At 44.7% G+C, this 27,420-nt stretch overlaps 1 protein-coding gene across 1 annotated transcript in view; it reads right to left on the bottom strand.

Annotated features, from left to right (window-relative positions):
- The window catches only part of PDCD10 (programmed cell death 10), a 212,097-nt gene that overhangs the window by 112,188 nt on the left and 72,489 nt on the right, over positions 1 to 27,420 (bottom strand). The window contains exon 6 of the mRNA XM_069213217.1: positions 3,382 to 3,460. Coding sequence (XP_069069318.1) covers positions 3,382 to 3,460 — 79 coding nt within the window. The remainder of the gene's footprint in view (positions 1 to 3,381; positions 3,461 to 27,420) is intronic.

Here is a 27,420-nt window from a genome sequence, read left to right as displayed (position 1 = left end):
GACTTAGTCATTTTCTCCCAATCAGCACACACAAGCTGGCAAGCAGTGTGTCTGTGCTGAGTGAGGGGTCCCTAGGGTGGCATAAGACATGCTGCAGCCCTTAGAGACCTTCCCTGGCATCAGGGCCCTTGGTACCAGGGGTACCAGTTACAAGGGACTTACCTAGGTGCCAGGGTTGTGCCAATTGTGGAAACAATGGTACATTTTAGGTGAAAGAACACTGGTGCTGGGGCCTGGTTAGCAGGGTCCCAGCACACTTCTCAGTCAAGTCAGCATCAGTATCAGGCAAAAAGTGGGGGGTAACTGCAACAGGGAGCCATTTCTTTACACCGGCTGCATCAAACTTTCGGCTCTCCTTGTCAGGAGGTGGTGCGTCGCCTGATGTGTGCGAGTTGGCTCTTTTACGAGCAGCTCCTACGACAACTGAATCTGGTGTCAGTTGTGATGTAATAAAAGCAGGGTCTGTGGGTGGTGCCTTGTATTTCTTCTCCACCCTTGGGGTTATTGCTCTGCTTTTAACTGGCTCCTTAAAGATTTCTTTAGCGTGCCTTAGCATTCCCGGGAGCATAGGAAGGCTTTGATAATTGCTATGGGTGGAGGACAGGGTGTTAAAAAGGAAGTCATCCTCGATAGGCTCTGAATGTAGCGATACGTTATGAAACTCTGCTGCCCTAGCTACCACCTGAGCATACGCTGTACTGTCCTCAGGTGGTGAGGGCTTAGTGGGGTACGACTCAGGGCTATTGTCCGATACTGGGGCGTCATAGAGATCCCATGCGTCCTGGTCATCTTGGCTCATGGTGGTATGAGCTGGTGATTGTGACGGAGTCTGTGCCGGTGATATATGAGTTGCCGGTGGTGGAGAGGGTGGTGGAGTTACCTTCTTTACCACTTTTGCTTGTGGTGTTTTTTCTTGTTGTTGGAAATCTAGTTTCCTTTTTCTTCTGATTGGGGGAAGGGTGCTGATCTTCCCTGTACCACTTTGTATAAAGATCCGCTTTTGCGTGTGATCTACAGCTGTTGTTTGTAATTCCTCCTCAAATCTGTGTTTTTGAAGTTGGGAGGACAGTGATTGTTCCTCTGATTAGGAACTGGCTTTCGGTTCGGTTGCTGGGCGTTTTGGCACCGAAACCGGGTCTTTTGTTGTTTTCGGCTCCGAAGAGATTTTCCTCTTTTTCGGTGTCGTACCTTCTTGGCGTCGACCATCTTCGGTGCCGCTATCTCTGTGCCGAGCAGCTTCGGTGCCGCTGTCTCGGTGTCGACCCTTTTGTGCGGCAGTTTCTCGGTCCCGAGATTGCTGCGTGCCTGTGTCTCGACCTGAGTCGGACGATCTCGGCACCAGCTAGCCCTTTTTCGGTGCCGATGGACGGTCACCTACTTTATGGGTTGAGCCATGGCCTGTCGGCAGTGGCGTCCCCTGCGCTTTGTCTGTTTTTCTGTGATGCTGGTTTCGACGTCTTACTCACGGTTTCTTCGACGTCGAATTCTTTGGAATCCGATTCGTGGATGGAGAATGTTTCTTCTTCTCCCTCTTCCTCGAACCGTTGTTGTCCTGTCGGCGTGGACGCCATCTGCAACCTTCTGGCTCTTCGGTCTCGGAGCGTTTTTCTCGACCGAAACGCTCGACAGGCCTCACACGTTTCTTCTTTGTGCTCGGGTGACAGGCACAAGTTAGACCAAATGTTGGTCTGTATAGGGATATTTACTGTGGCATTTAGGACAGAATCGGAACGGGGTCCGTTCCATCAGTCTCGATGTTGCACGCGGTCGGGCCGACCAGGCCCGACGGGGGATCGAAATTACCCCGAAGGGCTACCGGAGCTCTTCAAGATTCGGTGTCGATTATAATCTAACCCGATACCGAACGAAACAATACCGACGAATTTTCCGTTGATTCTGACTAACTTTCCGACCCGAAACACGGAGCGAAAAGGAACACGTCCGAACACGATGGCGGAAAAAAAACAATCTAAGATGGAGTCGACGCCCATGCGCAATGGAACCAAAGTAGGAGGAGTCCCTCGGTCTCGTGACTCGAAAAGACTTCTTCGAAGAAAAACAACTTGTAACACTCCGACCCAACACCAGACGGCGGACTATGCACAGCATGTGAATCTGCAGCAACACATGCCACCGAACACATTGTTTAGATTCTGCTGCACAGGCCAAGTCCAAGATGGGCCAAAAAACATTAAGAAATCTTTTAAAATATAACTTTTTTTATTTTTTGGCTGCCAACTGCTGCATTTCTGGTTTGCATAAGCTTGCTATTCGGTGTTTATGACTATCAATAAAAATCCTATGATGCAGAAGAAAAGGTTACCTGTAGTTCTGGTTCTCCATTAAAGTCAAACAACCCGCCTCCCCAGTCTTTTTAATGTTGGGTAATGGAAAGCACTTCTTTGCATACATACCGTAAAGAGGAACTGTCTCGCTTAGAGAAACTACAAGTAGGGTGAGCACTTTGGGCCGAAAAGCCTCATGGATTCTCAAAGGGTGGTACCTTTTTTTAATTTCTTTACAATACAGGCATATCTGTCTGCATTTTTTCTTTTTCATACTATTTCACCTTTAGGAGCAATAATGATGCAATGCAGGTTTTAAACTAGTATTCTATATATTGCTCTGGAGTCCACACAGGCTGCGCAGAATTATTTAGTGTTTATGACCATCAATGAAGTTCCTATTTGCACAGCCAATTTATTTCCATCTAGTGCATGAAAGCACAGTCATTGGCTCCTTCAAAGACAGTTTAACTGGTTATGTAATGGACTGACTGGAAAGGCAACCCAATAGAGTTTTCTGGTTGCTTGATGGACCTAATGCCAGAAAAAATACAGAGAAACAAACTAATGGATGTTGTACTTCTCGCTATTTCGGAGCGTGTAGATATGTAACATAAAGCGGTACCAGGACACCACTTTGAGGCTTGGGCAATGGATTAATTAACTTTTACACTGGCTGTACTAAAAAGAATAAGAAAAAACAAAGGATGTGTGGATGGAGAAAAGGTCAGTGGCTGTGTAGAACACTCTACTCTGCAAACCTTTTTACGACTGCTGTTATGGATAGTTGTAGTTCGGAAGTTTAACATTTATACATACTGCCTGAATGGTGCAAAGTAATGCAATACTGATGAAAAGTGGGCAGTCTAGGGTGAAGGGGTAAATCACAATGTCAAATCATAATTTTGCTCTGTACAATAATGTGGACACCAGTAGACTGCAACCCAAATTGTGAACTATCTGTACGACTAAACACCAAATTAAAATTAACTAACCTTGAATTATGTAATGAGATGATTGTATGGCTAAAAGTTAACCGAGGTAGCATTTACTTGGAAAAGTACAAAACATTCAAATAAAAAATGTTTATACATACCCTGCGGTTCTGGTACTGATACTTCTTAAATACATTATTCACTGTATCAAGGAGTTCCTTTATTGCACTTGCGATGTCCCTATTTGTAAAGACACACATGCACTTTAATCACAAAATCAAACTGATAAAGATTAATATTTTAGCCTATATCACGTCTAAACGAAAAACAATATGCATGCAATCTACAAAATGTATTGTATTGCGACTAAATTAAAACAGGTTTTGCAAGGGTTGAAATTACGCTAAAATAAGTTACAATGAAATCAGCATAACCGGTTTGCCAAGCCTAGCATTGAAATAAAGACCGAATTGCACTGCACCATGTTTTTAAGGAAAAGGTGTTCCCAAGGCAGTTAGATAGGAGATTAAAACCCTGCACAACATCTCCAGGACAGTGTGTGTGTGTGTGTGTGTGTGTGTGTGTGTGTGTGTGTGGTCTTGTACTGCTCTAGCACAAACATTCAGAAAAAGACAGACAGTCAGACTCAAACAGAAGTGTTTCCGAAATCTTCTGTTGTGTCCGGAGCCAATACAAGCTGGAAAGCACCTTGAGCAAGACTAAGATGCCCATCTCCTGCAAGTCCAACGTTACCATTCAGTCTCCTGGGTACAGGGCAGATAGAACCTGAACCAATGTGAGCATCTTGAACTTCTTCTTGAGGAAGGAGACTGAGGGACCAAAGTACTTGGATAGGGTGAAGACCCTTGTCCTTTTTGGGAACCAGAAAGAAGCGGGAATAGCAACCGCAGCCTACTTTTGGTGCAGGAACCCCCTCTATAACACCCTTGGCCAAGAATGCCATAACTTCCTCACAGAGAAAGGACAAATGATCCTCAGTCATCCGATCATAGGACGGTGGCATGGATGGAGGGGTAGTTTCGCAGGAGAGGGAGTAGCCCCTTTGGACTATCTGCAAAACCCACCTGACTGATGTGACTGATGTAACGGAGCAGATGATGGCGAATCCAGCTGCCAACTGGCCCATTGTGGGGGGAATCTGACTAGGAAGGTTTAGGGCTGCTGCACTGGAGGGTGGGGCCATACTGAACAGGATGATGTCCACCCAAACCACAAAGTCATTAAGTCCCGCTACCTCAGCCACACAAGAGGCTGTGCAGCATGTACAGCACATAGGCAGAGTGGGAATAGGTGCAGCTGGAGACCCCTGCCGTATCCACGAAAACAGCAAAAGGCAGAATGAGGGGGAGGGGGAGCGGAGCAAGGGGTCACCACAAGGCCCAAGGACCTGGCCGTAGCCAGACAATCCTTGAAGCACTCGAGCACAGAGTCTTCCTTGTCCCTGAAGAGACAGGTGCCATCAAAGAGCATGTCCATCAAGGATGCCTGAACAGCCCCTGAAAAGCCAGACGTCCTCAGCCAAGCGTGGCACCTCAGGGCCACTGTTGAAGAAACCGCTGTGCCTAGCAAGTCGGTCGTGTCCAGGCTAAAACAAATTGTGAACTCTGCTGCAGCTCTCCCATCGGCAACAGCCAGAGTGCAGTCCAGGCCTCCTCTAGGAACTCTGGCAGCACTTGTGTAGCTGTGTCCCACAACGTGTGGGAATACCAAACAGACAGCAATGCAAGGCTGGTGAAAGTAAACATCTTCCCAAGCAAGTCCAACCTTTTGGATTCCCTGTCCAGGGAAGCGGAAGGGAATGACCACCAAGCTCTCAGAAGCGGTGTGTTGCATCAAACACATTGGCTCCCCAGGTGCAGGCTATGGCGGCAGGCAATAGTTCCATTCAAAGAGTCCCTTTGCTGGGTTTGGACCAGGTACCCAGTAGGACGTCAGAGAGGGAATCACTGTGCAGCAGCAGGGGTTCAGAGGAGGAAACTCCCTTTTGCAGCACCTCTGTCTAGAGGTTAGTCTTGATGGCCACAAGGGGCAGTTGAAGGTCCAGGCATTAGCTACACTCTTCACCACCATAGCATAAGAAGCTCCCTCCTCTGTAGCCATGGTAGGAGGAGAAAGCATGCCAGTATCTGGAGAAGTATTAAGTCTGCCGACTTCACCCAAGACTTCATGGTAGTCCACTTCTTCGTGGGGCTGGTATTTTGAAGGGACCAGCGACCACTTCGGTTCATCCCCAAAGCCTTGTCCATAGGAAAAGAGCTCAGGTTCCAAACGAGAAGGGAAAGCTCCAGCTGGCATAGTCTCAGCATTGTACGACTCCTACCTGGCTCCACATAGGAGATGGCGATGATAGAGATGGTGCCGTCTGTAAGCACGGATGGCGGCAGAGAGGGTCTAGGTGGTACGACCGGAGCTGCTGCGGATCCAAGACTGGATCACTGGGAGCCACTTGCAGCTGAGGCTAAAGCCACATGCACAGAACCCGAAGGGGTCCCCTCTGACTCTGCGGGGCCCCTAGGCACTCCAGCTGGGTCGAGCTGCCCAAAAATTAGACGCATGGCCTCATAGAACTCTCACAGTTGGGCAGGGGTCGCTCTAGCTCCTGGAAACTCGGGGAGGCACGGAGCTAATCCAGGCACAGGTTCCACAGAACAAGGCTTAGAGACAGGGTGTAGCTTTGTCATTAAGACTGGGGTAGGTTGGGCATTGTAGTACAAGTTACTTCCCTTAGGCAACGCATTATCTGGTAGACAGGTTCTAGCCGCAGATTTCCTACTTTAGAATCTTCTTAGGCGCAAGACTGGATCCTAAAACGTTTTTCCCATGGCACATTCCACGTGTCAGAAGAGGGTGTTGAGCTACTCCATATCGATGTTGTCCACAGAGTCCATATAACACTCTCGCCGACATCAGTATCTTCTGTGACTATGTGGCTCCATGATTTGAGCACGGAAAATAGAGAAACTGGCTATCGAAACAGTGTGCTAAAATAAGAGGGACCCTAGTGTCAAATAGTTACTGAATTCTATATTCAATTTCCATAACAAAATATTTAAGTCAAAGAAGGATTCAATTTTCCGAGAGGGAAGGATTGTTAAGGAATCTGCGGCTATATCGGTCTCTACCAGATAATGAGTTACAGAAGGTAAGTAACTTGTTCATCCGATAGAGACATCTAGCCACAGATTCCTTACTTTAGAATCAGATACTAAAGTCATACTAACCCCGGAGGAGGGACTGCGAACTGAGACCTTTAACGAAGTCTCTAAGTATAACAAAACTGGTCTAGAACAAAAGAAAAAGACCGGATAATCATAATTTTGGTGATTAATAACATACTCCACACATAAAAACCTGTGGAAGGAACCACACGTAAATAAAACCATAAGACATTAAAAAACATGGGAATAAACTAAGCCAAGTCAGTATGACAAATGTGTGTCAGGAGACACCGAACAATATTGCAAGTCTCTAAGCAGAAGAAAACTGGACCACAGCAAGAGAAATAGACCGTGCATTCAGAAGAATACCTATGAATAATCACATACTCTTTTCTAAAATAATTTTTAAAGGATCACAGTAAGAAAAAGTCTTAAAAACATTAAAAGCATGCAGATATCAGCAATGATTGAGACCATCAAAAACATCTCACTAGAACAAAACTGATCTAGAACAATTCAAAAAGACTGGATAGTCATAATAACGTAGGTGATCCATAACATATTCCACAATGCAAAACTTGTGGAAGGAACCACGGGTAAGAGACAAATATACATTGGAAAAAACATGAGAAACCAATCAGTGTCAGAGGCGAACTAACAAAATGAATATAAAATGACTTGCTCCCTTAAAGGGATCAGAATCCCTGCATGAGCAACCCATAAGTACTGTGGAAAGGACCATGGCAATGAAAGTCAAAGAAAAAGAAAACATAGTTAAAGAACCACTACCCAGGACAGTACTGCCAAATGACCCAGTGAAGATAAATCTATTTTTTCTTACATGTAGACCTGAACTGCATGTTCTACATTGTTGGAGCATAGAGCAGCCTAGCAAGCCACTGAGCAACCTCTTGCCATGTAAAAGTGTATCCTAACCAGGTCTACTCTATAATAAACACTGAGAATGCCTATCTCTTGTAGGAAAAACGTAAAACTGCCCTCTTTAACCTGTTGGGTTTGGTGCGGCACTTAGGCCCGGGCACCCAACAATTTCGACATGTTTTTGGCTCTTCCCTGCCACGGGCACTTGGCCCACCTACACAAGTGAGGTATCATTTTTATTGGGAGACTGAGGGGAACGTTAGGTGGTAGGAAATTTGTGCCGGTGTGGCGATCCCACACAGAAATGTGGGGAAAATGTCATATTTTAGCTAAATTGGAGGTTTGCTGATGATTCTGGGTAAGAAAACGCTGGTAGATCCATGCAAGTCGGACCTCCCTGGACTCCCTCAGGTGTCTAGCTTTCAGAAATGTCAGGGTTTGGTAAGTTTCCCTAGATGGCTGCTAAGCCCAGGTACCCCCCCACCCCCCCTTTGCAAAAACAGGTAGTTTTGTAATTTATAACCTTGATGTGCCCACGTATTTTTGGGGGTATTTCCTGTTACGGGCACTTGGCCTACCCACACAAGTGAGGTACCATTATTATCGGGCGACATGGGGGAATGCTGGGTGGAAGGAAATTTGTAGCTCCTCTCAGATTCCAGAACTTTCCAGCACCGATATGTGAGTGAAAAGTGTTTTTATTGCCCAATTTTGAGGTTGCAAAGGATTATCAGTAACAGAACCGGGTGAGAGCCCCACAAGTCACTCCACCCTGGATTCCGCTAGGTGTCTAGTTTTTAAAAATGCACAGGTTTGGTAGGTTTCCCTAGGTGTCGGCTGAGGTAGAGGCCAAAATCCACAGCTAGGCACTTTCCAAAAAAACGTCAGATTTCAATGTAAAAATATAATGTGTCCATGTTGCGTTTCCGGTCACGGGCAGTAGGCCTACCCACACAAGAGAGGAAAAATGTTTATCGAGAGACTTGGGGGAACACAGAACAGAAGAACAAGTGTTATTGCCCCTTGCCTTTCTCAAAATGTTTTCCTTCAAAATGTAAGACAGTGTGTAAAAAAAGACATATATCTGAGAAATGCCCTGTAATTCACATGCTAGTATGGGGACCCCGGAATTCAGAGATCTGCAAATAACCACTGCTTCTCAACACCTTATCTTGTGCCCATTTTGGAAATACAAAGATTTCCTTGATACCTATTTTTCACACTTTATATTCATCCAAATGAATTGCTGTATACACAGTATACAATGAAAGGTGTAGCTCATTTATTGGCTCTGGCTACCTAGGGTTCATGATGAACATACAAGTCCTATACATTCCCGCAACCAGAATTTTCCAGCAGATGTAATGGTATATTATTTTGGCTAATTTCTTGGTCTCCTCCAGGGGAACCCACAAACTATGTGCACCTCTAGAATCCCTAGGAGGTGGGGGAAAAACAAAAAGGATGCAAATATGGCATGGGTAGCTTAGTAGACAAAAAGTTATGAGGGTCTAAGCACAAACCACCCCAAATAGCCCAAAATTGGCTTGGCACAGGAGGGGGAAAGGCCTGGCAGCAAAGGGGTTGCAAAGAAACAGAAGACAACAATATCCCCAGGAAAAGTAACTAGAGATGATAAAAATATCTTCAGAGTATTCTTAATACATATGATGACAAATGAGTAAAATAAACAAAAGCTTATGTAGTAACAAAGGGTATATAGATGGAAAATGTCACTTACTCAGTGTACCCCGTGGCATATAGTGCTGCAGATTCACATGCTATGCATAGCTCTTCCATAGTTTTTCCGACATCTAGTGTTGGGCTCGGAGTGTTACTAGTTGTTTTTCTTCGAAGAAGTCGTGCAGTAGGTTTACGTTTTTGTTTAATTACTTTCATACATTCTGGTGGAAGTTTTAGGTAACCAAATTTTATGACGTCAGGAGTCAAATCACTAGATTGAGAACATTGGGATTTGGATGCCTGATTTGACCTCTGTTCTGGTTTAACAAATCTGGTCTGTTTGGGAGTTTGGAATGGTTACTACAGACAGATCTAGGAGTGTTGTGTACCAATGCTGGCGTGCCCATGTTGGTGCTATTAGAATCATGGCGAGATGTTTGACGTAGTTTGCGGACCAGAAAGGGAAGGACTGGGAGAGGGGGAAAAACGTAAGCAAATATCCCAGACCAACTGATCCATGAGTATTGCCCTTGGATAGAGGGTGTGGGAGTCTGGATGCAAAGTTTAGGCATTTTTGCATTTTCGCTTGTTGCAAATAGATCTGTGTCTGGTGTTCCCCACTTTTGAAATTACTTGGGAGTGAATCTCCCATTTGTGTGTTTGTTGATGATTTCTCCTTAGGAGATCTGCCAGCTGATTGTCTATCCCTGCAATGTATTGCGCTAATAGATGAATGTGCTTGTGAATTGCCCATTTCCATATTGTTTGGGCTAACAGGGACAGTTGAGACGAGTGTGTCCCGCCCTGTTTGTTGAGGTAATACATGGTTGTAATGTTGTCTGTATTTATTAGAACAGTCTTCTGTTTGAGAAGAGGTTGAAACGCTTTTAGAGCGAGAAATACAGCTAATAGTTCTAGTTGGTATATATGAAGTTGTTTCTGTTGGGCATCCCATTGCCCATGAATGGATCTGATTGGTTGGGGAGCTCACCTCTACAATCACTGATGCGTCTGTTGTGATTATGGTCTGAGGCACAGGGTCTTGGAATGACCGCCCCTTCCTTAGATTGCTGCGATTCCACCACTGAAGGGACATATGTGTTTGGCGGTCCATCAACACTAGATCTTGAAGTTGACCGTGTCCCCGAGACCATTGACGTAAGAGACACTGTTGTAAGGGTCTCATGTTTAGTCTTGCATGTGCAACTATGGCTATGCAAGATGCCATCATTCCTAGAATCTTCATGCTAAATTTTACAGTATATTGTTGTGTGGTATGAGATTTTGGAAAGGTTGTATCCTTTGTGTATTTGGATAATCTAGGGTTTTTTGTGTATTTAGGATAGCACCCAGGTAAGGTTGTAATTGTGCTGGTTGAAGATGTGATTTTTGATAATTGAGAGTGAACCCTAGTGTATGCAAGGTTTTTATCACTTAACAAGTGTGTTGTTGGCATTGTGTAAAATTGCTTGATTTTATTAGCCAACAGTCTAGATATGGCAAGGCGTGGATGTGTTGTCTTCGTAAGTGGGCTGCTACTACTGCTAGGCATTTTGTGAACACTCTTGGAGCTGCTGTTATGCCGAATGGCAAAACCTTGAACTGGTAATGTTTTCCTGCTATGAAAAACCTGAGGTATTTTCTGTGAGCTGGATGGACGGGTATGTGGAAATATGCATCCTTGAGGTCTAAAGCAATCATGCATATCTTGTTTTTGAAGTAGTGGAATTACATCTTGCAGAGTTACCATGTGAAAATGTTCAGACAGGATGTATAGATTGAAGGGCCCGAGGTCCAAGATTGGCCTGAGAGTGACGTCTTTTTTGGGAATGAGGAATTATAGTGAGTATATTCCTGTTCCCTGCTAAGAATGTGGAACACATTCTATTGCTTGTTTTAATAATAGAGATTGTACCTCTTGTTACAAAAGAACAGTGTTTTCTGGGGCCAACTTGTGGTATCGTGGTGGAATGTTTGGAGGGGTGTAGATTAATTCTAGGCAATTGTCATTGTGGATAATTGATAATACTCAATTGTCTGTGGTGATATTTTGCCAATGAGAGTGGAATTGCTGTAGTCTTCCCCCCCCCCCCCCACAGGTGAATTGTGGAATGGAAGGAATGCAATGTTTAGGTTGTGCTGTGGTTTGCTCTGAGGTTTGGAATTTACCTCTGCTCCTGAAATATTGTCCTCTATAGGACCCTCTAAACCCCTCTCTTTGATATTGGGTTTGTTGTCCCTGCTTTGTTTGGGAGGTGGAAGCATCAGAGGATTGTGGCTTATAACCTCCTCTAAACTGGGGTCTGCGAAAGCAGCCCCTAAATGGTGTGGTGTATAAAGGCCCCATGTCTTTTGTAGTATCAGAGTCTTTTCTCTGTTTCTCAATAGTGGTGTCTACTTCTGGGCCAGATAGATGTTTCTTGTCAAAAGGCATATTAAGTATTGCCTGTTGAATTTCTGGTTTAAACCCAGAGGAGCAGGTCTTCTAATTTTGATGGCAGTATTGACACTCCTTGCGGCTGTATCAGCAGCATAAAGTGCAGACCTTATCTGGTTATTGCTGTTAGCTTTTCCCTCTTCCACAACCTGTTGTGCTCTCTTTTGATGCTCCTTTGGGAGGTGCTGTATAAGATCTTGCATCTCGTCCCAGTGGGCCCGGTCATATCTGGCTAGAAGTGCCTGAGAATTGGCAATTCTCCATTGGTTAGCTGCTTGTGTGGCAACTCTTTTCCGAGCTGCATCTAACTTCTTCAGAAGTTTTATGAGATTCCGGCATGGGCTTTCAGATTTGCTTTAATTTTCTTGAAAGTCCCTGTTCCTCTGTGTATGAGGATTTTTTCGGCTCTGAAGCGTGTATCTTTTTCAGTCCCGAAAAAGTAGTCTATCGTCTCGACTCCGAAACCGATTCCTGAATTTTCGACGCTGAGGAATGAGGTCTTTTACCGGAGTCTGAAGTGGAGGTTTTACATTTACTCGACTCCGAGGTGGATGGAGGAGTGGCCTTTTTTGGCGCCGACCCCGAAGGTCGGTCGGCAACAGTCTTTTTTCGGGCTGAACCATGGCCTTCCAGCAGTGGTGTACCCAAGGCCTTCGATGTTTTTTCTGTAGGGGTGTAGGGGCAGACATAGTCACATGCTGGCCAGCTGTGATGGGTCTATCGTCTTCCGATTCTTGTTCGGAGTCGGTGTCTCGGATGGAGACTGCTGTCTGCGCCTGCTCTTCCTCCATGACGTCGAGATGTTCAGTGCTTTTCAGCGACATTTCAAGACTTCGGGCTCTGCGATCTCTCATGGTCTTATTTGATCCAAATGACTGACAGGCCTCGCAATCTTCCTTCCAATGATCTGGAGAAAGACACAAATTACAAATCAGGTGTTGGTCAGTATAGGGGTACTTTGCGTGGCACAGAGTACAGAATCAGAATGGAGTCCGATCCATTAGGCTTTCCACGCAGTAGGCCCAAACATGCCAGAATTGGGCACGCATGCGCCCCTAAAGGCAAGATGAAGGTTTCGACAGTGCTATCAGTTCGATGCTAGATGGGAAACGCGATCAAAACAATACCGACGAATAAGTAGGTTTTCTGAAGTTTACCAAATCGAAATCTCGGAGCGAGAGGAAACATGTCCGAACCAGACCACGGAAAGAAAACAATCCAACAATGGAGTCGATGCCCATGCGCACTGTAACCAAGAGAAGGAGTCACTCGATACTGTGACTCCAAAAAGACTTCTTCACAGAAAAACAACTTGTAACACTCCGAGCCCAACACTAGATGTCGGAAGAGCTATGCATAGCATGTGAATCTACAGCTACACATGCCATCGAACATATGCACCCACACAATTTTTTTATTTTTATTTTTTTTAAGAAGATGCTGAATAAAATAGCAAGTAAAAAAAAGAAACCCTGGTAGTGTGATGGAAACCAATGGAAACTCTCATACACGACTAAGACCCATCTACAGATAAACTAGAAAAACTCTCAAATACTTGAAAACAAATAATTGTAAGGATTATGAACTAAAAAGAATCCATCCGATTTTGTATATTCAATCTTGGGACAACACTTCACAAAGTGTGAACCCAACCTACAACAACTAGAGTCAGGTACACTGTGAAAACAGCTGTAACAAGATGAGGCAAACACACAACCTCCTCGTGCACAACAGATATGAACATCTTCAAGGAGAAGAAAAATTACCCATTCCAAGGTTAAAACCCTTTAGAAAAGAAGGAAGTCTTAAATGCAAACGACAAATTGCAGAATAACTCCTAAACAGTTGATTCTATACAAAACAGTGAACAGAATCTACAAAGATACATCTCAATGGAGACCCATGATAACCTGACATATGCCAGAAAAATGAAAGAATAATGTTCAAAGAACATGTCTAAACCATACAAATGCCTACAGTAAAGTGCAGAAAATCCATCAAACTGTGATGGATATCCGATATAAAACCTTTAAAACCAAAATAAAGAAAGTCTTAAAGTCCCCAATATGATACTTTCTGGTTTCTAATGTATCAAATCTACCAAATATAAAATTCTGATTCTAGCATATCATAGGTAAAAGTAGAACATACGTAACAAATAGTGTAGATCAACAGCTAACTTGTTTGCCCGTATAAGAAGGACTTAGTAGTTAGTAAATAGACACCCTGGGTGCTGGATTATCCTTATAAAGAAACCTAAAGTTGCCCATTACAAATTAGAAGAAACACTTCTTCAAAACAACCCTGCATAAAAAGAGGATTATGTTAATATTACATGGTTACCTAGAAGGGATACTAGACCTTACAAATTCATGATCTCACAAGTTAGAAAAATAACTTTCTGCAGCGGAGCAACTCTGTACCCACCAATGAAGGTGTAATAGCCCACAAGATATATATATATAGATAGATATAGATATAAAAAAAATACTCACCAGGTATACAAAACAAATACTCCACTTAGAGTAAGGTACATAGCATGAAGGTATCAACTCTTAAGCGGAAGCTCTTCTTCAGAGAAATGTAAACAATATCACCTTTATAGCAGGTATTGTAAAAAAACAAAAAAACAAAAAAACAGCTAAGAGCTGTCATTGACAAACTTGAAGTGAAGAACTGCCACTCACATGACACGATTAATAATAATAATAATAATAATAATAATAAAAGTAGCCTTGAAGCATTAGGCAGGAAACCTCCAAAGATTCCCAGGGTAATGTACACACTAATAATCTATCCTATATAAATTAGGGTAAAATAACACCTGCCAACAGCATGAACACCCACTATTAGATGAAAGAGACCTAGAACTGAAAAAGACTTACGGCACTGCCAAAGCATGTGCAGTAAGTAAAGACAAATAAATCCCTACAAGCCAGTACAGAAGGTACTAACTAGGCAAAAGGGAAGAGAGGAACCAAGCTAATTCACTATTCCACCCTTAATGTTACGAAAATGCCTTAAAGCGTAGTCACCCTGTGCACCAAATGTATAGACACCATCAACAGGCATGTCAATGTGGCTTGAACTGCCTCCGAAAATCCAGAGGTACGTAACCTGGCACAGCATGCAACTGAAGAAGATATGGCCCACCCCACAGAGTCAATAGTGTCCATACCAAGCAAATGATTTGTTTAGCTGCTTGCTGGCCACCTTGAATCAGAGGGGCTAGAGTGCTCCTGATATCACCCGGAAGTGCAGACAAGATGCTTGCCAATGAGTTCCATAATGAATGTGAGAAACATCCAAGAACGCAAGATGTATTAATGGAGCGTAAAGCGGAACTTGTGGAGGAAAAAATATGTCTGCCACAAACGTCAAGGCCCCTGGAATGTCTATCAGATGAGACATGTGGGAGAGACAACATCATGGGAGGCAAAAGAAGCCTGTACCACCAAACTTTGTTGAGTCGGATGTTTTAGGAGACAAGCCGAATCACCAGTGACAGGTTGGTGCCTATCAGATATAGCCCGATCAACAGGGGCCCCTGTATCAGGCTAAGCCAAAGCCCCCCAAACATATATCATGTAGGGTTTCACTGTAAGGAAGCACTGGTTCAATCCTTATTTGGCCTTGGTGGAGGACATCAATTAGAGGCTCTGAAGTTAATTCCACTGAAGTAAGTGTTAAATTCAAAACTACAGCAACTCTTCTCAGCATGTCAGCAAGAGAGGAACTTGCCTCCATAGAAAGGCCAGGAGACACAAGTAGGCCTGAGGCTGAAGAAGAGTCCACACCACTAGCCACAGCTAAGTCAGCCAGCTGTCCTCTTTAGGAGGCTGGTAAATATCTGAAATGGGTGGTATACTCTCCAACTCTTCCACAGCCTCTCCACCATGTCCCTCAGAAGGATAAGCATGAGGGTATTCCCCAGAGTGTGGAGGGAGGGCAGGGATAACAGGCATGACTGGCACCACACCAGATGTTCAGAAAGCGATTACTCACGTCGATTTCGACTTCAGAAGGTGAGATGGATTTGACGCGGATAGGCATCACAGGAATCGGCTGATCAGATACCGGCACCAGAGGTTAAAACCCTAAAGGTCTGTGTACTGGTGCTGTAAAGGCTTCATCAGCTGAAGCTGAAGGCCGAACCCACTGATGAGGACATAGTCAAGGCACTTTGCACCTCCTTGGGACTCACAGGCACTCCAGAGAAAGGTGACATCCCAAAGTTAGCATGAAGAGAAACATAATACATATTGAAAATGTCACTTACCCAGTGTACATCTGTTCGTGGCATCAGTCGCAGTAGATTCGCATGTTCTGCAATAGCTCGCCATCTGGTGTTGGGCCGGAGTGTTACAAGTTGTTTTTCTTCGAAGAAGTCTTTCGAGTCACGGGACCGAGTGACTCCTCCTTTTGTCTCCATTGCGCATGGGCGTCGACTCCATCTTCGATTGTTTTTCCCCGCAGAGGGTGAGGTAGGAGTTGAATTGTAGTAATAGTGCCCATGCAATGGAGTGACTAAGTATGCACCTATTTAAGGTTGAGATGATACATATATAAATAATTGAAGGTAACTTCCAAACTGCTACAGGCTCCCGGGGAGGCGGGTGGGCACATGCGAATCTACTGCGACTGATGCCACGAACAGATGTACACTGGGTAAGTGACATTTTCAGTTCGATGGCATCTGTCGCTGTAGATACGCATGTTCTGCATAGACTAGTAAGCAGTTATTTCCCCAAAAGCGGTGGATCAGCCTGTAGGAGTGGAAGTAGTCTGAAATAATGTCCTTAATACGGCTTGACCTACTGTGGCTTGTTGTGCGGATAACACGTCTACACAGTAGTGCTTGGTGAATGTGTGAGGCGTAGACCATGTGGCTGCCTTACATATTTCTTGCATTGGGATGTTTCCTAGAAAGGCCATGGTAGCACCTTTCTTTCTGGTTGAGTGTGCCCTTGGTGTAATGGGCAGCTGTCGTTTAGCTTTAAGGTAGCAGATTTGGATGCATTTAACTATCCATCTGGCTATACCTTGTTTTGAAATTGGGTTTCCTGCATGAGGTTTTTGAAATGCAATAAAGAGTTGTTTAGTCTTTCTGATGTTTTTTGTTCTGTCAATGTAATACATCAATGCTCTTTTGACATCTAATGTATGTAGTGCCCTTTCAGCTACGGTATCTGGCTGTGGAAAGAACACTGGAAGTTCCACTGTTTGATTTAGATGGAACGGTGAAATAACCTTTGGCAAAAATTTAGGATTGGTCCTTAGGACGACTTTATTTTTGTGTAGTTGTATAAAAGGTTCCTGTATAGTAAACGCCTGAATCTCGCTTACTCTTCTCAGGGAAGTAATGGCGATGAGAAATGCCACCTTCCAGGTTAGGAACTGTATGTCGCAGGAGTGCATGGGTTCAAAAGGTGGACCCATAAGTCTAGTTAGGACAACATTTAGGTTCCATGAAGGAACAGGTAGTGTTCTTGGTGGTATAATTCTCCTAAGGCCCTCCATGAATGCTTTAATGACTGGTATTTTATATAGGGAAGTTGAATAGGTAGTCTGCAGGTATGCAGATATTGCTGCAAGGTGAATCTTAATGGAAGAGAAAGCTAGGTTAGATTTTTGTAAGTGAAGCAAGTAACCCACTACATGTTCTGGAGTTGTGTGTAATGGTTGTATTTGATTAATATGGCAGTAGCAAACAAACCTCTTCCATTTACTTGCATAGCAGTGCCTGGTGGATGGCCTTCTTGCTTGTTTTATGACTTCCATACATTCTTGGGTAAGTTGTAAGTGCCCGAATTCTAGGATTTCAGGAGCCAGATTGCTAGATTCAGCGATGCTGGATCTGGGTGTCTGATCTTTTGGTTGTGCTGTGTCAACAGATCTGGCCTGTTGGGCAATTTGATGCAGGGTACCACTGATAGGTCTAGTAGCGTTGTGTACCAGGGTTGCCTTGCCCAAGTTGGTGCTATCAATATGAGTTTGAGTTTGCTTTGACTGAGTTTGTTTACCAGGTAAGGAAGGAGAGGGAGAGGAGGAAAAGCGTAAGCAAATATCCCTGACCAGTTCATCCATAGGGCATTGCCTTGGGATTGTTTGTGTGGGTATCTGGATGCGAAGTTTTGGCATTTTGCGTTCTCCCTTGTCGCAAACAAATCTATCTGAGGTGTTCCCCAGAGTTTGAAATAAGTGTTCAGAATTTGGGGGTGAATTTCCCATTCGTGGACCTGTTGGTGATCTCGAGAGAGATTGTCTGCGAGTTGATTTTGTATCCCTGGTATAAACTGTGCAATTAGGCGAATTTGGTTGTGAATTGCCCAATGCCAAATTTCTTGTGCTAGCAGGCTTAACTGCGTGGAGTGCGTCCCCCCCTGCTTGTTTAGATAATACATTGTTGTCATGTTGTCTGTTTTGACGAGAATGTATTTGTGAACTATTATTGGTTGGAAAGCCTTTAGTGCTTGAAAAACTGCTAGAAGTTCTAGGTGATTGATATGCAGTTTTGTTTGATGTACGTTCCATTGTCCTTGTATGCTGTGTTGATCGAGGTGTGCTCCCCACCCTGTCATGGAAGCATCTGTTGTTATTACGTATTGTGGCACTGGGTCTTGGAAAGGCCGCCCCTTGTTTAAATTTATGTTGTTCCACCACAGAAGCGAGAGGTAAGTTTGGCGGTCTATTAACACCAGATCTAGAAGGTGACCCTGTGCTTGAGACCACTGTGATGCTAGGCATTGTTGTAAGGGCCTCATGTGCAGTCTTGCGTTTGGGACAATGGCTATGCATGATGACATCATGCCTAGGAGTTGTAATACCATCTTTGCCTGTATCTTTTGTGTTGGATACATGCGTTGTATGATGGTGTTGAAATTTTGAATTCTTTGTGGACTTGGAGTGGCTACTCCTTTTGATGTGTCTATTATGGCTCCCAGGTATTGTTGTACCTTGCGTGGCAGAATTTTGGATTTTGTGAAATTGACGGTGAACCCTAGTTTGAAGAGGGTTTGTATGATCTGATTTGTGTGATTTGAGCACTGTCTGAACGAATGGGCCTTGATTAGCCAGTCGTCCAAATATGGGAACACATGTATTTGCTGCCTTCTTATGTGTGCAGCGACTACCGCTAGACATTTGGTAAAGACTCTTGGTGCGGTTGTTAATCCGAAAGGCAGTACCTTGAATTGGTAATGTATTCCTTTGAATACAAACCTTAGGTATTTCCTGTGCGATGGGTGTATTGGTATATGGAAATAAGCATCCTTGAGGTCTAAAGTTGCCATGTAGTCGTGTAGTTTTAGCAATGGCAATACTTCTTGTAGTGTGACCATGTGGAAGTGGTCTGATTTGATGAAAGTGTTCACTACTCTGAGGTCTAGGATTGGTCTCAGTGTTTTGTCCTTCTTTGGTATCAGAAAGTACAGTGAGTAAACTCCTGTGTTTATTTGTGTGTTTGGCACTAATTCGATTGCATTCTTTTGCAATAGTGCCTGCACTTCTATCTCCAGGAGATTGGAATGGTGTGTTGTTAAATTTTGTGCTTTTGGTGGTATGTTTGGAGGGAATTGTAGAAATTCTATGCAATAACCATGTTGGATAATTGCTAGAATCCAAGTGTTTGTAGTGATTTCCTCCCATGCTTTGTAATAATGACCTATTCTTCCCCCCACTGGTGTTGTGTGGAGGGGGTGAGTGACCTGTGAGTCACTGTTTAGTAGTAGGGGCTTTGGGGCTTTGAAATCTTCCTCTATTTCTAGGGAATTGCCCTCCTCTATATTGTCCCCGAAAACCTCCTCTATACTGTCCCTGGTAACTGGACGGTGTGGCTTGTGAGGTGCTGGCTTGTGTGCTTTGACCTCGGAACCCCCCTCGAAAGGGCGTTTTACGGAATGTGCTGTAATTCCCTCTGCTCTGCGGGGAGTAGAGTGCGCCCATGGCTTTGGCAGTGTCCGTATCTTTTTTGAGTTTCTCAATCGCTGTGTCCACTTCTGGACCGAACAGTTCTTTTTCATTAAAAGGCATATTGAGAACTGCTTGTTGAATCTCTGGTTTAAATCCAGACGTTCGGAGCCATGCATGCCTTCTGATAGTTACAGATGTATTAATTGTCCGTGCAGCTGTATCTGCAGCGTCCATGGAGGAGCGGATTTGGTTGTTGGAAATGGTCTGTCCCTCCTCAACCACTTGTTTTGCCCTATTTTGTAAGTCCTTGGGCAGATGTTCAATGAGATGTTGCATCTCGTCCCAGTGGGCTCTGTCATAGCGCGCAAGTAGTGCCTGTGAGTTCGCGATGCGCCACTGGTTTGCAGCTTGTGCTGCGACTCTTTTACCAGCTGCATCGAACTTGCGGCTTTCTTTATCTGGGGGTGGTGCATCTCCAGATGTGTGAGAGTTGGCCCTTTTCCTAGCTGCTCCTACAACGACAGAGTCTGGTGGCAGCTGTGTAGTGATGAAAGCCGGGTCTGTAGGAGGCGCCTTATACTTTTTTTCCACCCTTGGTGTGATTGCCCTACTTTTGACCGGCTCCTTAAAGATGTCTTTTGCGTGCCGGAGCATACCAGGGAGCATAGGCAGGCTTTGGTAGGAGCTGTGGGTGGAGGAGAGGGTGTTGAATAAGAAATCATCCTCGACCTGTTCTGAGTGGAGGCTTACGTTGAGAAATTGTGCTGCTCTAGCCACCACTTGAGAATACGCGGTGCTGTCTTCTGGTGGAGATGGCTTTGTAGGGTATGCCTCCGGACTGTTATCTGACACTGGGGCGTCGTATAGGTCCCATGCGTCCTGATCTTGGTCACCCTGGCTCATGGTGGTGTGAGCTGGGGAGTGTGATGGAGTTTGTGCTGGTGAGACGTTAATCACAGGCGGAGGAGAGGGTGGTGGGGTAACTCTTTTCACCACTTTTGGTTGTGGTGTCTGTTCCGTCTGGAACTCCAACCTTCTCTTTCTCCTAATGGGGGGAAGGGTGCTTATTTTTCCTGTCCCCTGCTGTATGAAGATACGCTTTTGCGTATGGTCCACATCAGTTGCTTGCAGCTCTTCCTCAAACCTATGCTTCTGCATTTGGGAGGTTAGCGAGTGCTCTTCTGTATAAGAGCCTGAAGCTGGGTCGCTTGCAGTTTGTTTCGGCATCGAAACCCTGTCTGCGTGTTTTTTCGGCTCCGAGGTGACTCTTTTCTTTTTCGGGCCGAAACCTCTCGGCGTCGATCTGTTTCGGTGCCGCTGTCTCGGCGTCGAGCCGTGTCGGCACCGGCATCTCGGTGTCGAGGCTTGTCTCCAGCACTTTCTCAGTCCCGAGAAGGCTGCGTGCCGGTGTCTCGACCGGAGTCGGACGATCTCGGCACTGTTTGGGCCTTTTTCTGTGCCGACGGGCGGTCACCGAATTTATGGGTCGAGCCATGGCCTGGTGGCAGTGGCGTCCCCTGGGCCTTGTAAATGTTCTTCTGAGTGGATTTCGACGTCTTACTCACGGTTTGTGTATCGTCGAATCCTTCGGAGTCTGAGTCTTGGATCGAGAAGGTACCTTCTTCTTCCTGTTCCTCGAACTCCCGTTGGGCTGTCGGTGCGGACGCCATCTGAAGTCTTCTGGCTCGACGGTCTCGGAGTGTTTTTCGGGACCGGAACGCACGACAGGCCTCGCAGGTGTCTTCGCTGTGCTCAGGTGACAGGCACAGGTTGCAGACCAAGTGTTGGTCTGTGTAAGGGTACTTATAGTGGCATTTGGGGCAGAAACGGAACGGGGTCCGTTCCATTGGCGTTCTTCAGCACGCAGTCGGGCCGACCAGGCCCCGACGGAGGATCGAAAAACTACCCCGAAGGGCACCGGAGCTCTTCGATCTTCGATGCGGTGTGGAATCAAAGTACGCCGATCCCGAACGCAACAATACCGACGAAAATCTTCCGAAATTAGCTAATTTTCCGTTCCGAAACTCGGAGCGACAGGAACACGTCCGAACCCGATGGCGGAAAAAAAACAATCGAAGATGGAGTCGACGCCCATGCGCAATGGAGACAAAAGGAGGAGTCACTCGGTCCCGTGACTCGAAAGACTTCTTCGAAGAAAAACAACTTGTAACACTCCGGCCCAACACCAGATGGCGAGCTATTGCAGAACATGCGTATCTACAGCGACAGATGCCATCGAACATATCTTTTTTAGACTCGCTCCGGCCCCTGGAATGGGAGGGAGACGCAGGGCAGACTCAGGCCTCGACTCCTCAACCGCGGAATGGTGAGCAGCCGTACACAGTCAAGTTGGCAACTTCTGCAACTTTGAACGTCTGCATCGGGACTTACTTTGTGAAGTCTATGGTGAATGACGTCCACGAGAACTACTCCTTGAACTGGCCCATGAACGGACCTCAGTATGAGAAGGAGACCATAGACCATATTTTACAGTAAGCCTGGAACAACTCCAACATGCACGTCACTAGCAGCTTCATACGACACTACCGCAGAGCTTTCGGCCGAAGTTGACGACATGAGTCGCACTCTTTGACGTCATGGTGCTTGCCCAGGCACCACATACAAATTGAGTGGAGGTCCATAACCAACATTTGTCGTCGACAGGACCCACAAGGTTTCAACCCTGAAGACGTGTACAGGAAAAAGCACACTGTTCTGTTGACGAAAACGTCAAAGTAGCCAGAAAACGGCCTGACCAACCGTTATTGGATCTGCATTGCAAGCACGGAAAAGAAGGAACGGACGATAGCGAGGGGGTTATATGGACTCTGTTGAAGTCATATCTGGTGGACGACTTCGATATGGAGTCGGGCGAGATCCTCTTCCGGCACATGGACATGCTATGGGGAAAAGGTTTCCAGGTCCAGTCTCGTTCCTGGGGAAGATTCTAAAGTAAGGAATCTGGGGCTAGATGTCTATCAGGTTTTTTTAAAATTACTGGACAAAAGGGGCGCATGAAAGGGGACTAATAGGCAGTGGAAAGAAAAGGGAATGCAGACTGGTAAGAGTACTAAGAGACAAAAAACAGTATTTTGTAAAATAACCAATGTTTTTGAGGATTTTCAAAACAGAGTGAGTGTGTGTGTTTTTATGTGTGTATGTAAAATTTCCTACTAAAAACTGACTGAAATCTCACAATACACGAATGAAAGCACTTGTACCCAACTAATTATCAGAAACTGCATTTATTAAGGGGTGTGTAAAACCCCAAACACCCATCCTGAAGCTACAACCCTGCCTAGAACGTCAATGTTCCCTTGTCTCGTTGGGGGACGGACGAGAGTGCTTCGACTACTTGGATTTTTCTTGTGCCTTTACTTACTCAATCATCCTGAGAACTTGGAGTAGGACGACAACGACTTTGGACTCCAGAACTGATACCGGGACCATCCTCTCAACTTGCGTGGAGTTGAGTGTATCACCTTCAGGGACCGCTCCCTCAAAGCCTTCGGATTCACGACCTCAGGTTGTGGTCATGCTCCAGACACCAAAGACACACAACGTGTGGATCCGTTTCTAACATCTTCCAATGACAGGAACCGCAGGTCCTGAATCCGGTCTTCTTAGAAGACATCTGTCGATGCACCAGGAGTGAAACTCAAAAAAACACTTGACAAAAAGATTGAAAAAAGGCAGTCAAAAATCGACTGAGGGGTAGCTCTTTTCGTATCAGTGCTGGCTGGCACGGAAAGAAAATAACTGACGTCAGCGCACCTGGGCAGGTGCCTATATAGGACCCACAACATCTCATCCGGTGTGGACGTCGCAGATGATGGATGCAGAGCCAATCACTCCATCTAACATGTAGGGGTGCTGCCCACACAAATCTTCCAGATCCAGTCTGATGTCTGGGGAGAATTCAAAAGGTATGGAATCTGCAGCTAGAACTCATTTTCAGATAAATTGCAGCACATGTTAAATTCAGATACCGGTGGTCCCTGATTTTAAATGGTTATCTTTCACAGGCTACTCACAATAAGGGTCTAAGTATTAAAGTATGTTGTAGTTTCAGGTGACAGATTGTCCAGCATTGGTTCCTGGCTATGGTGTTCTGTAAACAAAGCACAGAGACCAATAGCTTCAAAAGGAAAATCATACTCTGAATCATATGGATACAAGTTATTCTGCAGATGAATGCCCTCCTTTATATGTAAAGTTATATCACTTGCTTTGGTCAGTTGTACTATTTAGTGGTGTTGTACCTTTTTATTTTTTTTTCATGAAAAAGGCGAAAAGAAATTAGAAGAAAGCTCCAAGATCCTAAAACAGTCTTGCCGCGTGAACATAATATGCTTACTAAGTGTTGTTTCAAATGAAGTCTAGAGGCAACCATACAGGAGTCTGCAACTAACACTAATGAAAGATCTGTATAATCTTCAAGCAAAATCATTATAATAATTCTGGCATACAAGTTTTGAGAAACCACAATCTTGCCCTTCAAATCTCTCTAGAACTGATTACAATGGGTCCGCAAAACTATCCTTAAGCAACCTGATCCTCAACCTTTCCAGGGACTTGGCAGATATAAGTACTTAATTACTTTCAAATTAGCTGAAAAAGAGTGATCATTTAATATACTATACGCCTTGTCCATAGCATAGAAGGTTTTCAACATTTCAATGTCCAACACATTGAAATAAACTGTTTTTTATTCAATGTTGCAGAGAGAATTTCTCCACAAATTTTGAGAGCCACAGGACAAGCAGTATGTTTGCTAGTTTGTTGCTGATGTTTTATGGCCAAACTATGAGATGAGAGCTGCAGGAGCCAATCATCAAGAAAGGGACGTAAACCACAGTTCTGAAGGTAAGCAGCTACCAGCCACCTTGTTGAGAGGATACTTTTATTAAAATCCAGGGTAGTTGGAAGACCATGTTGGATCCTTAAAGCCTCATTCACCTTTCTAGGGCTCTCTACATTAAACCTGTGGACAAGAGTCCCCAAACGACTAAAGTCACAGCGCTCCCTTCACTACATCAGAGAAAGTAGGACATCTATTGGTGTTTGATTGATACCACCATTTGAGGGACCTTGGAAGTATCAGAATGAGAGTCTCTTTTCTTGGTCTTTTACGAATATGGAAGTTCTCCAAATGCAACTTGGAGTCCCTCAGAAATTGCCAAATGGACCCAAGTCAAATACCCTCCATCTCTCAATTTCCCGAAAAACATTGTAGGAAGTTGGCTCTGTATGCACTATTTCAAAGTAAGAAATAGTATGCACAGAGTCCAAGGGTTCCCCTTAGAGGTAAGGTAGTGGCAAAAAGAGATAATACTAATACTCTATTTTGTGGTAGTGTGGTCGAGCAGTAGGCTTATCAAAGGAGAAGTGTTAAGCATTTGTTGTACATACACACAGGCAATAAATGAGGAACACACACTCAGAGACAAATCCAGCCAATAGGTTTTGTTATAGAAAATGAAAATGTCACTTACCCAGTGTACATCTGTTCGTGGCATCAGTCGCAGTAGATTCGCATGTTCTGCAATAGCTCGCCATCTGGTGTTGGGCCGGAGTGTTACAAGTTGTTTTTCTTCGAAGAAGTCTTTCGAGTCACGGGACCGAGTGACTCCTCCTTTTGTCTCCATTGCGCATGGGCGTGGACTCCATCTTCGATTGTTTTTCCCCGCAGAGGGTGAGGTAGGAGTTGAATTGTAGTAATAGTGCCCATGCAATGGAGTGACTAAGTATGCACCTATTTAAGGTTGAGATGATACATATATAAATAATTGAAGGTAACTTCCAAACTGCTACAGGCTCCCGGGGAGGCGGGTGGGCACATGCGAATCTACTGCGACTGATGCCACGAACAGATGTACACTGGGTAAGTGACATTTTCAGTTCGATGGCATCTGTCGCTGTAGATACGCATGTTCTGCATAGACTAGTAAGCAGTTATTTCCCCAAAAGCGGTGGATCAGGCTGTAGGAGTGGAAGTAGTCTGAAATAATGTCCTTAATACAGCTTGACCTACTGTGGCTTGTTGTGCGGATAACACGTCTACACAGTAGTGCTTGGTGAATGTGTGAGGCGTAGACCATGTGGCTGCCTTACATATTTCTTGCATTGGGATGTTTCCTAGAAAGGCCATGGTAGCACCTTTCTTTCTGGTTGAGTGTGCCCTTGGTGTAATGGGCAGCTGTCGTTTAGCTTTAAGGTAGCAGATTTGGATGCATTTAACTATCCATCTGGCTATACCTTGTTTTGAAATTGGGTTTCCTGCATGAGGTTTTTGAAATGCAATAAAGAGTTGTTTAGTCTTTCTGATGTTCTTTGTTCTGTCAATGTAATACATCAATGCTCTTTTGACATCTAATGTATGTAGTGCCCTTTCAGCTACGGTATCTGGCTGTGGAAAGAACACTGGAAGTTCCACTGTTTGATTTAGATGGAACGGTGAAATAACCTTTGGCAAAAATTTAGGATTGGTCCTTAGGACGACTTTATTTTTGTGTAGTTGTATAAAAGGTTCCTGTATAGTAAACGCCTGAATCTCGCTTACTCTTCTCAGGGAAGTAATGGCGATGAGAAATGCCACCTTCCAGGTTAGGAACTGTATGTCGCAGGAGTGCATGGGTTCAAAAGGTGGACCCATAAGTCTAGTTAGGACAACATTTAGGTTCCATGAAGGAACAGGTAGTGTTCTTGGTGGTATAATTCTCCTAAGGCCCTCCATGAATGCTTTAATGACTGGTATTTTATATAGGGAAGTTGAATAGGTAGTCTGCAGGTATGCAGATATTGCTGCAAGGTGAATCTTAATGGAAGAGAAAGCTAGGTTAGATTTTTGTAAGTGAAGCAAGTAACCCACTACATGTTCTGGAGTTGTGTGTAATGGTTGTATTTGATTAATATGGCAGTAGCAAACAAACCTCTTCCATTTACTTGCATAGCAGTGCCTGGTGGATGGCCTTCTTGCTTGTTTTATGACTTCCATACATTCTTGGGTAAGTTGTAAGTGCCCGAATTCTAGGATTTCAGGAGCCAGATTGCTAGATTCAGCGATGCTGGATCTGGGTGTCTGATCTTTTGGTTGTGCTGTGTCAACAGATCTGGCCTGTTGGGCAATTTGATGCAGGGTACCACTGATAGGTCTAGCAGCGTTGTGTACCAGGGTTGCCTTGCCCAAGTTGGTGCTATCAATATGAGTTTGAGTTTGCTTTGACTGAGTTTGTTTACCAGGTAAGGAAGGAGAGGGAGAGGAGGAAAAGCGTAAGCAAATATCCCTGACCAGTTCATCCATAGGGCATTGCCTTGGGATTGTTTGTGTGGGTATCTGGATGCGAAGTTTTGGCATTTTGCGTTCTCCCTTGTCGCAAACAAGTCTATCTGAGGTGTTCCCCAGAGTTTGAAATAAGTGTTCAGTATTTGGGGGTGAATTTCCCATTCGGGGACCTGTTGGTGATCTCGAGAGAGATTGTCTGCGAGTTGATTTTGTATCCCTGGTATAAACTGTGCAATTAGGCGAATTTGGTTGTGAATTGCCCAATGCCAAATTTTTTGTGCTAGCAGGCTTAACTGCGTGGAGTGCGTCCCTCCCTGCTTGTTTAGATAATACATTGTTGTCATGTTGTCTGTTTTGACGAGAATGTATTTGTGAACTATTATTGGTTGGAAAGCTTTTAGTGCTAGAAAAACAGCTAGAAGTTCTAGGTGATTGATATGCAGTTTTGTTTGATGTACGTTCCATTGTCCTTGTATGCTGTGTTGATCGAGGTGTGCTCCCCACCCGGTCATGGAAGCATCTGTTGTTATTACGTATTGTGGCACTGGGTCTTGGAAAGGCCGCCCCTTGTTTAAATTTATGTTGTTCCACCACAGAAGCGAGAGGTAAGTTTGGCGGTCTATTAACACCAGATCTAGAAGGTGACCCTGTGCTTGAGACCACTGTGATGCTAGGCATTGTTGTAAGGGCCTCATGTGCAGTCTTGCGTTTGGGACAATGGCTATGCATGATGACATCATGCCTAGGAGTTGTAGTACCATCTTTGCCTGTATCTTTTGTGTTGGATACATGCGTTGTATGATGGTGTTGAAATTTTGAATTC

This window comes from Pleurodeles waltl, chromosome 11, assembly GCF_031143425.1.
Source record: "Pleurodeles waltl isolate 20211129_DDA chromosome 11, aPleWal1.hap1.20221129, whole genome shotgun sequence".
NCBI lineage: Eukaryota > Metazoa > Chordata > Amphibia > Caudata > Salamandridae > Pleurodeles > Pleurodeles waltl.
Note: the sequence above shows the minus strand (reverse complement) of the source record. Positions and strands in the feature narration are given on the sequence as shown.